At 47.0% G+C, this 12,196-nt stretch overlaps 1 protein-coding gene across 15 annotated transcripts in view; it reads right to left on the reverse strand.

The window, feature by feature from the left end:
- Positions 1-7,117: 7,117 nt before the first annotated feature.
- NCAM1 (neural cell adhesion molecule 1) overlaps positions 7,118-12,196 on the reverse strand; it is a 299,065-nt gene continuing 293,986 nt past the window's right edge. For 10 of the 15 annotated variants that reach the window (XM_041771641.1, XM_041771648.1, XM_041771642.1 and 7 more), the window contains 2 exons: positions 11,942-12,196; positions 7,118-10,456 (listed from right to left, as the gene is read on the reverse strand). The exon at positions 11,942-12,196 is cut by the window's right edge and continues 507 nt beyond it. In XM_041771641.1, the coding sequence (XP_041627575.1) occupies positions 10,336-10,456; positions 11,942-12,196 (376 nt within the window). In that variant the 3' untranslated portion in view covers positions 7,118-10,335. The remainder of the gene's footprint in view (positions 10,457-11,941) is intronic. The other 5 variants (XM_041771649.1, XM_041771650.1, XM_041771652.1 and 2 more) reach the window with 1 other exon arrangement.

The following is a 12,196-nucleotide window of genomic DNA, read 5'->3' on the forward strand; positions in this document are numbered from 1 at the left end:
GTGGCCGGGACGCACAGCTGCCGCTGACGTCCCGGCCTGGGCCGCGGGGTGCGCTGGTGACTGGCCAGAGTGACCTGCTCTCTTTCCCCCTCAGCAGGAGCGTGGCAGGACTCGCCGGCTGGGTCCTGGGCTCCAAAGTGTGGCTCCCTGGGGAAGTTTCACATCATCTGCCCAAGAGATCTTTGCAATTTTGTTCCTCATGCTCACTGCCACATTCCCAACAGGCTGCTGACAGCCATCGTGGTGGGACGCACTTTAAACAGACTGTCCTGTGTCGGTCATCTTGTTCCCAGCTGGAGTTCATAGCCAAGCACCTGGGCTCAGCTGCTTAGGAAGACAGAGCACAGCCCCGTCCCGTGGAAAGCCAAACCCTGGACACCTAGACCTGGGGACCAGCACGTCCTTCACAGATCACGCCTTCCCAGCCTCCCAACCCAGATTTGCCCCCTTAGAGAGACCTCCAAGGAGGGAGTTTCCTGGTTTTGCTATGTCAGCCTTTTCCATCAGGTAACTGTGGTTTGAGTAGTAGGCATGGGGTAGCACAACTCTACCTCTCAGGGTCCCCTAACCCGAGCCAACCCAGCCTGCCTCCATCCCAGAGGTGCTACTCACTGGCCGGACACTGTCACAGCCTAGAGGATGGAGAGGTGTGGGGTGACCCATGATCAGGGGCCAGGGAAGGCAACAGCTGAGGATCCCCAGCAGGTAGACCCTCTCCAGACACACAGACACCCTGCAGCTGAGCCACACTGTGAAACTCTGTTAAAGCTGCCATAAGCTCTGTGCTCACCTTCAGAAAATAGGTAAAAAGTGTTTAACAATTCCAGACACTGCAGGGAAGTGAATTATGGTTTCTGTAAGTTCTGGGATGTGGGAGAAAAGATGGACCTTTTATTTTATTTTATTTTTGTTTATTTTTTTGTTGGAATTCAGTTTGCCAACATTTGACATAACACCCAGTGCTCATCCTGTCAGGTGCCCCCCTCAGTGCCCGTCACCCGGTCACCCCATCCCCCCGCCCACCTCCCTTTCCACCACCCCTTGTTCGTTTCCCAGAGTTAGGAGTCTCTCATGTTCTGTCTCCTGCTCTGATATTTCCCACTCATTTTTCTCTCCTTTCCCCTTTATTCCCTTTCACTAATTTTTATATTCCCCAAATGAATGAGACCATATAATGTTTGTCCTTCGCCCACTGACTTATTTCACTCAGCATAATACCCTCCAGTTCCATCCACGTCGAAGCAAATGGTGGGTATTTGTCGTTTCTAATGGCTGAGTAATATTCCATTGTATACATAAACCACATCTCCTTTATCCATTCATCTTTTGATGGACACCGAGGCTCCTTCCACAGTTTGGCTATTGTGGACATTGCTGCTATAAACAGTGGGGTGCAAGTGTCCCGGCGTTTCATTGCATCTGTATCATTGGGGTAAATCCCCAGCAGTTCAATGGCTGGGTCGTAGGGCAGGTCTATTTTTAACTCTTTGAGGAACCTCCACACAGTTTTCCAGAGTGGCTGCACCAATTCACATTCCCACCAACAGTGCAAGAGGGTTCCCCTTTCTCCACATCCTCTCCACCATTTGTGGTTTCCTGCCTTGTTAATTTTCCCCATTCTCACTGGTGTGAGGTGGTATCTCATTGTGGTTTTGATTTGTATTTCCCTGATGGCAAGTGATGCGGAGCATTTCCTCATGTGCTTGTTGGCCACGTGTATGTCTTCTTTGGTGAAATTTCTGCTCATGTCTTTTGTCCCTTCTCATGAGTGTATTGTTTGTTTCTTTGCTGTTGAGTTTAATAAGTTCTTGATAGATCTTGGACACTAGCCCTTCATCTGATAGGTCATTTGAAAATATCTTCTCCCATTCTGTAGGTTGTCTTTTAGTTTTGTTGACTGTATCTCTTGCTGCTGTGCAGAAGCTTTTTATCTTAAGTCCCAATAGTTCATTTTTGCTTTTCTCTTGCCTTCATAGATGTATCTTGCAAGAAGTTGCTGTGGCCAAGTTCAAAAAAGGGTGTTGCCTGTGTTCTCCTCTGGGATTTTGATGGAATCTTGTCTCACATTTAGATCTTTCATCCATTTTGAGTGTATCTTTGTGTATGGTGAAAGAGAGTGGTCTAGTTTCATTCTTCTGCATGTGGATGCCCAATTCCCAGCACCATTTATTGAAAAGACTGTCCTTTTTCCAGTGCATAGTCTTTCCTGCTTTGTCAAATATTAGTTGACCATAGAGTTGAGGGCCCATTTCTGGGTCCTCTATTCTGTTCCATTGATCTCTGTGTCTGTTTTTGTGCCAGTCCCACACTATCTTGATGACCACAACTTTGTAGTACAACCTAAAATCTGGCACTGTGATGCCCCCAGCTCTGGTTTTCTTTTTCAATATTCTCCTTGCTATTCAGGGTCTTTTCTGATTCCACACAAATCTTAAGATTATTTGTTCCAAATCTCTGAAGAAAGTCCATGGTATTTTGATAGGGATTGCATTAAATGTGTAAATTGCCCTGGGTAGCATTGACATTTTCCCAATATTAATTCTTCCAATCCATGAGCATGAAATATTTTTCCATCTCTTTGTGTCTTCCTCAGTTTCTTTCAGAAGTGTTCTGTAGTTTTTCGGGTATAGATCCTTTACCTCTTTGGTTAGGTTTATTCCTAGGTATCTTATGCTTCTGGATGTGACTGTAAATGGGACTGATTCCTTAATTTCTTTCTTCAGTCTCATTGTTAGTGTATAGAAATGCCACTGATTTCTGGGCATTGATTTTGTATCCTGCCACACTGCCAAATTGCTGTATGAGTTCTAGCAATCTTGGGGTGGAGTCTTTTGGCTTTCTATGTACAGTATTATGAGAATACAGACCATTTATGTAGTAGGACAACAGGGTGGGAACAGAGTATGATCTGGAAGAGTGCCAGGAAGAGCCAGGACACTAAGCAAGGAGCAGGATGGTGGCCAAGATAGGTTTGGTTAGCCTTGTTAAGGACTTTGCATTTGATCCTGAGGGTAGTTGGGAGCTCCTGAAGGTCTTTCTGGGAAGATGGGGGAGAGAAGGGGTTGGCAAGATGAAATTCACCTTCTGCACAAACTCATTCTGTGCAGAGTGAGGCCAGTGGATTGGAGGCCACCAGATAAAAGCCAATGAGACCTCCTTCCTCATCTAGCTGTTGCCACCCAAACTCAGCCTATGTGAGACCAGAGTTGCTAGGCCAGAGATTTCTGTATGAGACATATATGACCATGCTGGGAACAACTCTCATGGCTCAGAGCCATCCTGGCCTGCCTGCTCCAAGCACTAAGGGTGAGGCTGGGGCTCTAGTCACACGAGGGAGGTTCCTCACAGGCGACCTCAGTGGAGCATTTCTGAATACTATGTGGAAGGAAGCAGCCGTGGAGGGCACTCACTGGAGTGGCAGTGAGCATGCAAACACTAGGCTGGCCAGGGTCCTAGGTCATCTTTTTGTAGCTGCAAGTCAAAATCTATCCTCTAAACTCTTGAGCAGTAACCCTGTGTGCTAGGCAGCAGGACAGGTGGAGGTGATTCTGGTAGGGGAATAAGAAGAGAAGACATGGTGTCACTGCCTCTCCCACCCTTTCCCCTGAGGTGAGGCTACAAATAGCACAGCAGGATTTTCTCCTGTGAATTTCTTTTCTAGGTTCCTTGCTTGCTTCGCTCCTCTTCTTAATCCATATTCATTTCTTTGGTGATCTCACCAAGTGCCAGAGTTTTAAATGCAACCTCCATGCTGACAGCGACCATATGTGTCAGCACACTGGACCTCTTGAACTTTGATCTCTTCTGAATCTCCACTAGGGTGTTCACAGTCACCTCCAACAAAGTGTCCACAGCCAAATTCTTCATCCCCCATATCTGCTTCTCCTTCACTCTTTTTAGAAAGTAAATGGCAGCTGTACCTTTTTAATTGCATAGATCCCAAATCTGGAAGTCACCCTTGATGCCTTCCTCGAACCCCAATATCCAGCCCATTATCCGATCTTGCTGGCTTCCCCTTCGGGAGATTGCCAGAATCTGGCCATTGCCTACCCTCCACTGGAGCCAACTTGCTCCAAGTACACCATCTTGTCCCATATAGATTATTGCCTCTAATTGGTATCCTCAGCATCCTCTCTTTCTCTCCTACAGTCTGTTCTCCATCTAGCAGCCAGAGAGTGATCATTTCAAAAATCAAGTCATGGCAGGCTTCTGCTCCAAGTATCCCCTTGGCTTTCCATCTCACTTGAAGAAAAAAAGCCAAAATTCTAACAGTTGTCTGCAGACCCAATGTGATCTAGCTCATGGGTACCGTTGCCCATCCTGTGCTCTTTGCTTCAGCCACACTGGCCTCCTTGCTGCTCCTAAAACACACAGAGCAGTCCTCACCTGAGGATCTTTGCACTTGCTATTCCCTCTACTGGAGATATCTTTGTTCAGATATTTGCATGGTTTCGTCCCTGACTTTTTTTCAGGTCACTGCTCAAATGTCACCTTTTCAGAAAGGAGTACTCTGACCGCCTCCTGACCTGTATTTGTTATCCATGGCACTTACCACTCCCCATTTATAGCCACAACAGACTGAACCATGCTGTGGTAACAGATCCTAAGGCTAAGTAGCTTATAACATAAAAGGCTATCCGGTGGTCAGCTGGAGCCAGCGTTTACTGGCTTGAGAGGATTGTTACATTTTCAGGAAATTTTATGAGCCAGTTGTTATTGAAAGTTAAATTACATAAACCTAAATCAACAAAAATTGTGTTTAAAATGAAGGCAGTAAATACTCAAAATGTATCATTTCTCAATTATTTTGCTACATTTTACTGTTATCAATGTGTATTGATAGCTTATTGTTATTATAAATACATATTAGTGTTTTCTCTGAGCTTGAGGATCTTTAGGTCTCTTTTATCCTCATGGTGGAAATAGGCTACTGTATTCTACCTAACTCCTCCTTAGGCGAGGACATGCTGAGATCAGCCATGCTGGGAATATTTACTACTGAGTGGCGGTGAGTGTCTACTCAGTGACTACTGAGAGCTGCCAATGCTACAAATAGGGCTTGGTTTTTTGTTGTTGTTGTTGTTGTTTGTTTTTTGGCGGTTTTGGTGTTTGTCTAGACTTGAGAGTGATGGGGAAATATTTGTGATATAGATTAAGTTTACCAATATGCCATGTGTACAGCCATCCCACTGTGGCTAGCACAAAAATTGAGGCCATATTCTAATATTCAAAACTCACACCCAATTCAGCAGAGGTCACTCACTGATGAGTGAGTGAAGTTCCAACACTCTGATCTGCAGTGCCCCATGTCCATCTTACCCGTTGACACCAATGACTGTATCAACCAATGTTCTTGTTGCAACTACACTCATTAATTGTGAGCATAGGTTGATTCTAGATAAGAGTTCAGCTAAAATGTGCTATGAAAAAATTCTGTAGCGTATGGAATTTCAGTAGAGTATATAATTTGTAAATTGCATTGTTTCAGTAAAGATGTATATACACCATATGTATAAATATCCCCTTCTCTTCCCCCTTGGAGGAACATCGACCAGAGGTCACCATGGGGGTTATCCCTCATGCATGCTCCATGTCCATCACAAGTCACATCACATCTGTTCTACATCCCTCACTCTGAGCCTAGGTGAAGGCACTCCCATCACCTGCAGCATTGTTGATGGCTGTGGCAAGAGAAGAAGGACACACACACACACACACACACACACACACTGGCTATCAAAGACTCTGCCTGGGAGTGACACACACTGCCCTGCTCATAGTCCATTGACCAAAGCAAGTACACTGTCACGCCTACTTTATGTGACCATAAAGACCATGGTATAGATCTACCATGTGCCCGGAAGGAGGGAGGGGAGAACTGAAATATTGGTGAATGGCCCTAATAGCCACTACAACATACTAGTCATTTATGTAGCTGTTGTCTGCTCCACCCCACACTTAACACTTATGTTCTGAAAGAGACTTTTGTTCACTGCTATATCCTGAGCCTCTTGGAGACACTCAGCGACTATTTACTAAGGGAATCTCAGAGACCAGCCTGAAGGAGGCAAGGTCTGGAAGTAAGCCCCCCTGGATCATTAGAGAAAGGGTCATCATTTCATGATACAAAGTTCCTCACTCCTTACCTTGCCATATGCAGCTGGAAGTTGGTGCCATAGGAAATCACATAGATACATGTGGCTCTGCGTCATTAAAACAGGCTCCAGGGCCAGTGAAGGGACAACTCCTGGGGATGGATGCAGACATCCACCCAGAGGAAGACAACACTCCAGGGTGGGGTTAGAGGGGGGCACACAGGACACAAAAGAAGGAGATGCCTCAGACCCATGCAGATGTGGGACTGGCCTGCTCCCTAGACATCTCATTTGCTGCTTTATTCTAGTGCTGGTCCTGGGACCTGCTCTGCTCCAGGGATTTCCAATTCCCAACACAGCCGGACAGCAGTATATGCAAGAGAATTCTGAAGATGAAGTCTTCTTCACTCTGTCTAGCTCAGAGACTGTAATCAACTCCCAGGGCTGAGCAGTATGGCAAAGAAAGAGAGGCATCACATATTCTGGAATAAGCCTCATGCTCCTCCCTCCATGTTGAAACCTTGGGGCTCAGGTTTAGATTGTTATTCTAGTTGGGTTTAAGGCTATCACACACCTGGGGGGCCTCCAGCACTACCTCTCATTTGTTGAGTACCTACTATGTGCCGAGACGGTGCCATACTCTGCTTTCAAATGCACTGCTTCACTCAGTAGCCAGTGCCTCAGCTCTAGGAGTTTGGCAGCTCTTGTCTGTTAAAAGAGGAAACTGAGTCTTGGGGAGATTAAGGAAATCTTCCAAGGTTGACAAGGAAGTGGCAGAACCAGGATTTGAGTGGAATCTTTCTGAATCTGTTGGCTGGCCATTCTAAAATGAGGATTCCCCTATCAATATGAGAGAAAACAGTGGAAACCATCCTTCAGGCAACGTGAACTCAAGACATTGCGTTTAACTGACCTTGTTTACAGGGGAAAAAAAAAAACAACCCACAGACCACTGGCATTTCCACATATGATTGATGTGACAGGCTCACAATGAATGGAAATAAATCCCAGTTAGACCATAATGGGTTTTTTTCTTTCAATTTTTATTGAACACAAGTATTCTGACAGAATGCAAAGTCAAAATTCTCAGTTAGTACTCAGTATTTACACCAGTGAGAATGGAAACAAAGGTGGTATTGATGTTTCACTCGGTAAAAAGTTTATAACAAGAGAGAAGGCCCCCAAAGTACGGAATGCTGGGTAGGGATGTTAATGGAGGTCGGAAAACCACCATCCAGACAGACAGCCTCGAGTGAAAGCCTGGGACGTGGAAGGGCTCCATAGAAAAGTGTGAAAACAGTCCCACTTCAGAAGCTGTACTATGTGCACTACGGCCCCCCAGGATTCAGAGACCCCGCGCGCGGCACCCGGGGTGCCCCTCCAGCAGAACTTGGCCATGCCGCTAATTATGTGAATACATATGTATGGCACATACACATATAGACACATAGACATTGGAGACTGGTAGAGTTGATCCCGCCTTCAAAAAAATTAAAAAAGGAAAACTATAAGCTTTTATCTCTTAACATAAAAGATAGAACATCTTGAAAATAAAGTGACTCTCTCTTTGATTTTAGAGAAAGCATTGCTCTGTTTTTTTTGTTTTGTTTTGTTTTTTCTTTTTTTTTCTTTTTCTTTTTCTTTTCTTTTCTTTTTTTTTTTTTTTTTAAAGAAAGGAAACCTCATGCGTGCGGAGACAAATCTATGTATAATGAAAGAGAGGCAGACCAAAAGCCAAAAGGTGGGCAGAGTCTTGGGTGCCAGCTAGTGGCGGAGCCAGGGTTCTGGGTGGGCTGGGGGGCGTCAGCTGCCCTGGGCCAGGTTGCTTGAGGGTCGGCTATACCTCTTTCTCTTCCTAACCATTGGAACCAAAGTCATTGTGCCTGGCCACAACCACTTGGCGTGAGATGCAGTCTTGGTGAGGTATAGCGTAGGCTTGGCTGAGGTCGTCAATGCCATTAACATCAGAAGATGAGCCACTGATTCCACCAGACGACCCAGCAGGTGAGACGAGCCCACCAGGCCCTGCTGGGTCCTCCCGCCTCAGACACCCAGGAGCTCCCATTCTGCTGTGTGCTCAAAGAACTGTCTGCGCGTTACTCATGCCTGAGGGCCTGTGCATTTGAACCACAGATTTGTGCAAGCCCTAGAATCAAAGGGGCCAGAGCTGGGTACACTGGATCCTCCATTTCCATCCCCAGGAGCTGAGAAAATGCAAAATAACCCCACATTTAGCAAATGACAAGACCATTATTTTTCACAGTTTGAAATTATAATCTTAGCGTATCGCCATTGATCAGACTGCAGAAGTGTCAGAACATTGGGGAGCGCAGCCCACAGGACAGACTCGGGGCAGTCTTGCCACCCTCACCTCTTGCTGTTTTGTACCTTGGGAAAGGAATGCATGCCGGAGGGCTGAATTTCTGTTTCCTTAGCGTTATCTTCATCTTCTTCATCATCATCATCATCACTTTTCTTTCATTTTCTTTGTTTAAAGGCTTCAATTCCTTTTAAGAGTTATTATTTTTTTGTTTCCTGAATATTTTTTTTCTGAACTATCTGCTATACCTTCCACAACCAAACTATGTTGAAGTTTTATTTCAATACTATGACAAAAACACGTTTCACACTAAAATATTCACGCATCCACAGTGCACAAGCTTGCAGTTCTAAAGTAGAATGAGAAAAAAAAGCAAAATTTCTATACAAAGGGCTGGCTTTTCCCTTCTCCCCCCTCCCATCCCCCTTAAAGTTTCTGTATTTTTTTTTTCCCCACTTGGTTTCCAATCCAGGAAAGTTGTGTTATGACTCCAGACAGCAGGTTGGTTTTTTTTTTTTCTCTCTCTCTCTTTTGTTTCTATAAATGCTGCCTAAGTGAACAGAAGGCCGATGTTACTTTACTTCAACAGATTTCCAAAAAAAGACACTAATTCCCTGAAGCACACATGCTCTTCCGCTCAAATCTAGATTCTGAGCTCAAAAAGAAATTGTACGTATATATTTTATTTGGCTTTCTACAAAAAGGGGATGTTTGGGGTAAAAATGTGTGTTCACCAAGACCAGCCCCAACTATACAATCTTCTCTGCTTCATTCAACAAAGCCTAAAGAGTCCTTCAAAAGGAAGGACTCAGATGCCTGTTGGGGGGTAGACCCTTTTTCACAGATACAGGCAGGTGGTGGCTAATCAAAAAGTGGTCTAACCCCCCAGGAGATACAAAAAGGACCGAGAACCAAAAAACAAAAACAAAACCACTCCAGAACGAGATGGATTTTCACCTGAGCTGCACACAGGCAAAAATTTCAAATCAGAGAGGGGAGGGAGTTGGGGGGGGGGGAAGAGCCACTGTAAACAATCATATTTTGTAAAGTTGTCCCGTGCAAAAGCAAGCCTGTGATGACCCTACCCGCCTCTAGGCAGTGTTTGTAACTTAAAAAACAAAACAAAACAAAAAACAACAAGAAAAAAGAAGGCAGCTATTTTACACGGACATTTAAACACAACCAAAGTCAAACATTTGTCAACTTGTAAACATTGGAAAACAAAGTTGGCAGAAAGGGGGAAAAAAAGAATGAGAAAGAAAAGGAGAGAAAAAAAGAAATCAGAATATTGCAAACTGAGATCTACCCCCAGAAGCTGCAATTTGGCATTCTTCCTACAAAACAAGAGTCTACGTGGGAATTGAATTCAGCTAGCAAGGGTGACACACTTTGCATACTGAACAAATACAAAGTGAACAGAAATTATAACTTATTTATGGGGCTTTACAGAGTTCAAACTCGACTCAAAGTATAAAAATAAACTCGGACTTTGTTCATTCGTTAGTCTTAGTATCTGGAAGTATTTCTCTGAAACTGGTCTGTGCCAATTGGGCAACACCAAGTGCGGTCTTCCTGAACCTAGATTTTTTTTCTGAGCTTCCTAGATTCTTAATTTGGGGTCCTTTTGTTTGATTCTTAAATGGTTTCAGGGAACAGAGTGTCCTAGTTTGGCTGTGGGTTTAACCTTTTTGTCTCGTTTTCTTACAAGTGAGTGCGCGCAGCAAAGGAACCCTTTCTATAAACCTACAAAAAGGAGATCCCATGTTTATGTGTTTAGTTTTTTTTTCTTTTAAAGGCAAAAGACACTAGAGGAATGAGATGTGTGTGTGTGTGTGTGTGTGCACATGTGAGATATTGGGAATGCTCTGGTGAAGCTGTGGTGTCACTTTTTACTTTGATCTGCTCATTTCTTGTCACCCATCATGCTTTGCTCTCATTCTCCTTTGTTTGTGTGGCGTCGTTGGGGACCGTCTTGACTTCGGCTGGCGCTGGCTTCGTTTCTGTCTCCTGGCACTCCGACTTTGCTTCTACTGGGCCCTTCCTGCGGAGAATTGGGAAAACAGCGCTGAGACCACAATCTGCAGTAACTCACCCTTCAGCCGGCCCCTCAGGCAGGGCTCCAGCTTAGAGCAATGGTCTCCATCCTTGGCTGCACGCTGGAATCACCTGGGAGCTCTAAAAATCAAGGAGGCCTGGGCCGTCCCCCCCAGAAATCCTGATTTAATTGATCTGGGCATGATGACTTTTAAAAGCACCCAAGTGACTAAAACGGAGCCGAAGTTGAGAGCCACTGAATCAGAGGAATGAGACCTTCCCTGTTCTGGTCCTAATCCAAAGCCGGGGGCCCAGGAGCTCAGTCCTTACCTGGGGTAGTGGAAGGGACAGCACATGCGGCCCTCTCCTCACCCCGACTGGCCGCAGGAACCGCAGCAGCTCAGCTTGGTATAAACGAGACATGCTGTGCTGGGTTCCTCAGCCCTGATTCCAGGGCCCCTCTGCAAACCACCTGGCTCTCGCCTGTCCTCACTCCCACCATATACTGTTCTGTGTTTAGGGTCAGAAGATGCTCTATGGGACTGAGGCAGCTTTCCACGGCATGACAGGCTAGAGTTGGCTGTCAGGCTGCACATGGGGACGGCGGGGAGTCAGAGGGTGGCCGAGTGGGCAGGGCCAGTGGAGTCCTACTTCCTCAGATTCTGGGGTCCTGGGGAGGGTCCCTCCCATTTCAGGTCTTGGTGGCAGCACAAAGCTCATCTGGGGCCCAGATCCTCTATTATAAAACACACAGAGGCTTTTCTATAAACACCTCGGTCTGGCTCTGCCTTCCTAAGTCCGGTCTAGGGGCAAGCGGCCTCAGACCCCAGCTCCGGCTGCACTCTGCCATCACAGCTAAGAAATCTGTTCACTTAAGGACCTTCCCTTGACCTTGGAGACGCAACAGTCATTCAGGGCTTGTGAGCTGAGTCTTCTCAGACACACCAGGTCAGGAGGAGCAAGAGTAGGTGGCGGTAGTGGGGGCGTCGTGGGCATCTGGTCGGAAGTGGCACAGGGCCTTCTGGACCACATCCTCACCCCACGGGGCCTCGGGGCCTGCCTCATTTCCTCCCGCCCGGCAGTGCCATCGGGTGGGGCCCAGCCTGGCACTGGGTCACACACTGTCTGTCTGCGGCCCCGGGGGGGGGGGTGGGTGGGCGGGAAAGGTACCTTGGCCTCCTTAGCTCCGCTCAGCTCATCAGCGGCCCCGACCGCAAGGGCCCCCACCCCCACCCCTGGGGGAGACAGAAGCCACTGCTCCATGGTGAGGAGAAGACGTAATTAATGTGGCCTAATTAGCGAGCAGGCGGCTGCCCCTGGGCCCCGCTGCCTGCCCCCGCCGCCTCCGCCTCATCCCAGCCCCCGGGTGGGCCGTCGCCCAGAGAAGCCCTGGATGAGGCTGAAGGCACATCTAACAGAACGGACACGGCACGGCACAAACGCACACCACACGGGACACCACCCGACGACAGCGGACAGAGAGAGGCCGTACTCGGTCTTTGCTGGTGCAGGCGACACAGAGCTGTCTGCAGTGGGAGGAGCAAGCGCAGGGGCCTGGCCACTGGCCCCAGCGGCGGGAGCAGGAGAGCCCAGGGCTGCAAAAACATCCTTTGCAAGGTCAATATCTGGGGTCTTGAAGTTCCCTTCGTCCATTTTAAAGTCCTCGCCCTGGGCAGGGTTTGTGGCGCTGACGGAGGCAGCCTCGCTCTTCGGGCTAGTGAGGCCCGCGGCTGCCTCGGTCGGGCTC

The sequence above is a fragment of the Vulpes lagopus genome, chromosome 10 (genome assembly GCF_018345385.1).
Source record: "Vulpes lagopus strain Blue_001 chromosome 10, ASM1834538v1, whole genome shotgun sequence".
In the NCBI taxonomy this organism is placed as follows: domain Eukaryota; kingdom Metazoa; phylum Chordata; class Mammalia; order Carnivora; family Canidae; genus Vulpes; species Vulpes lagopus.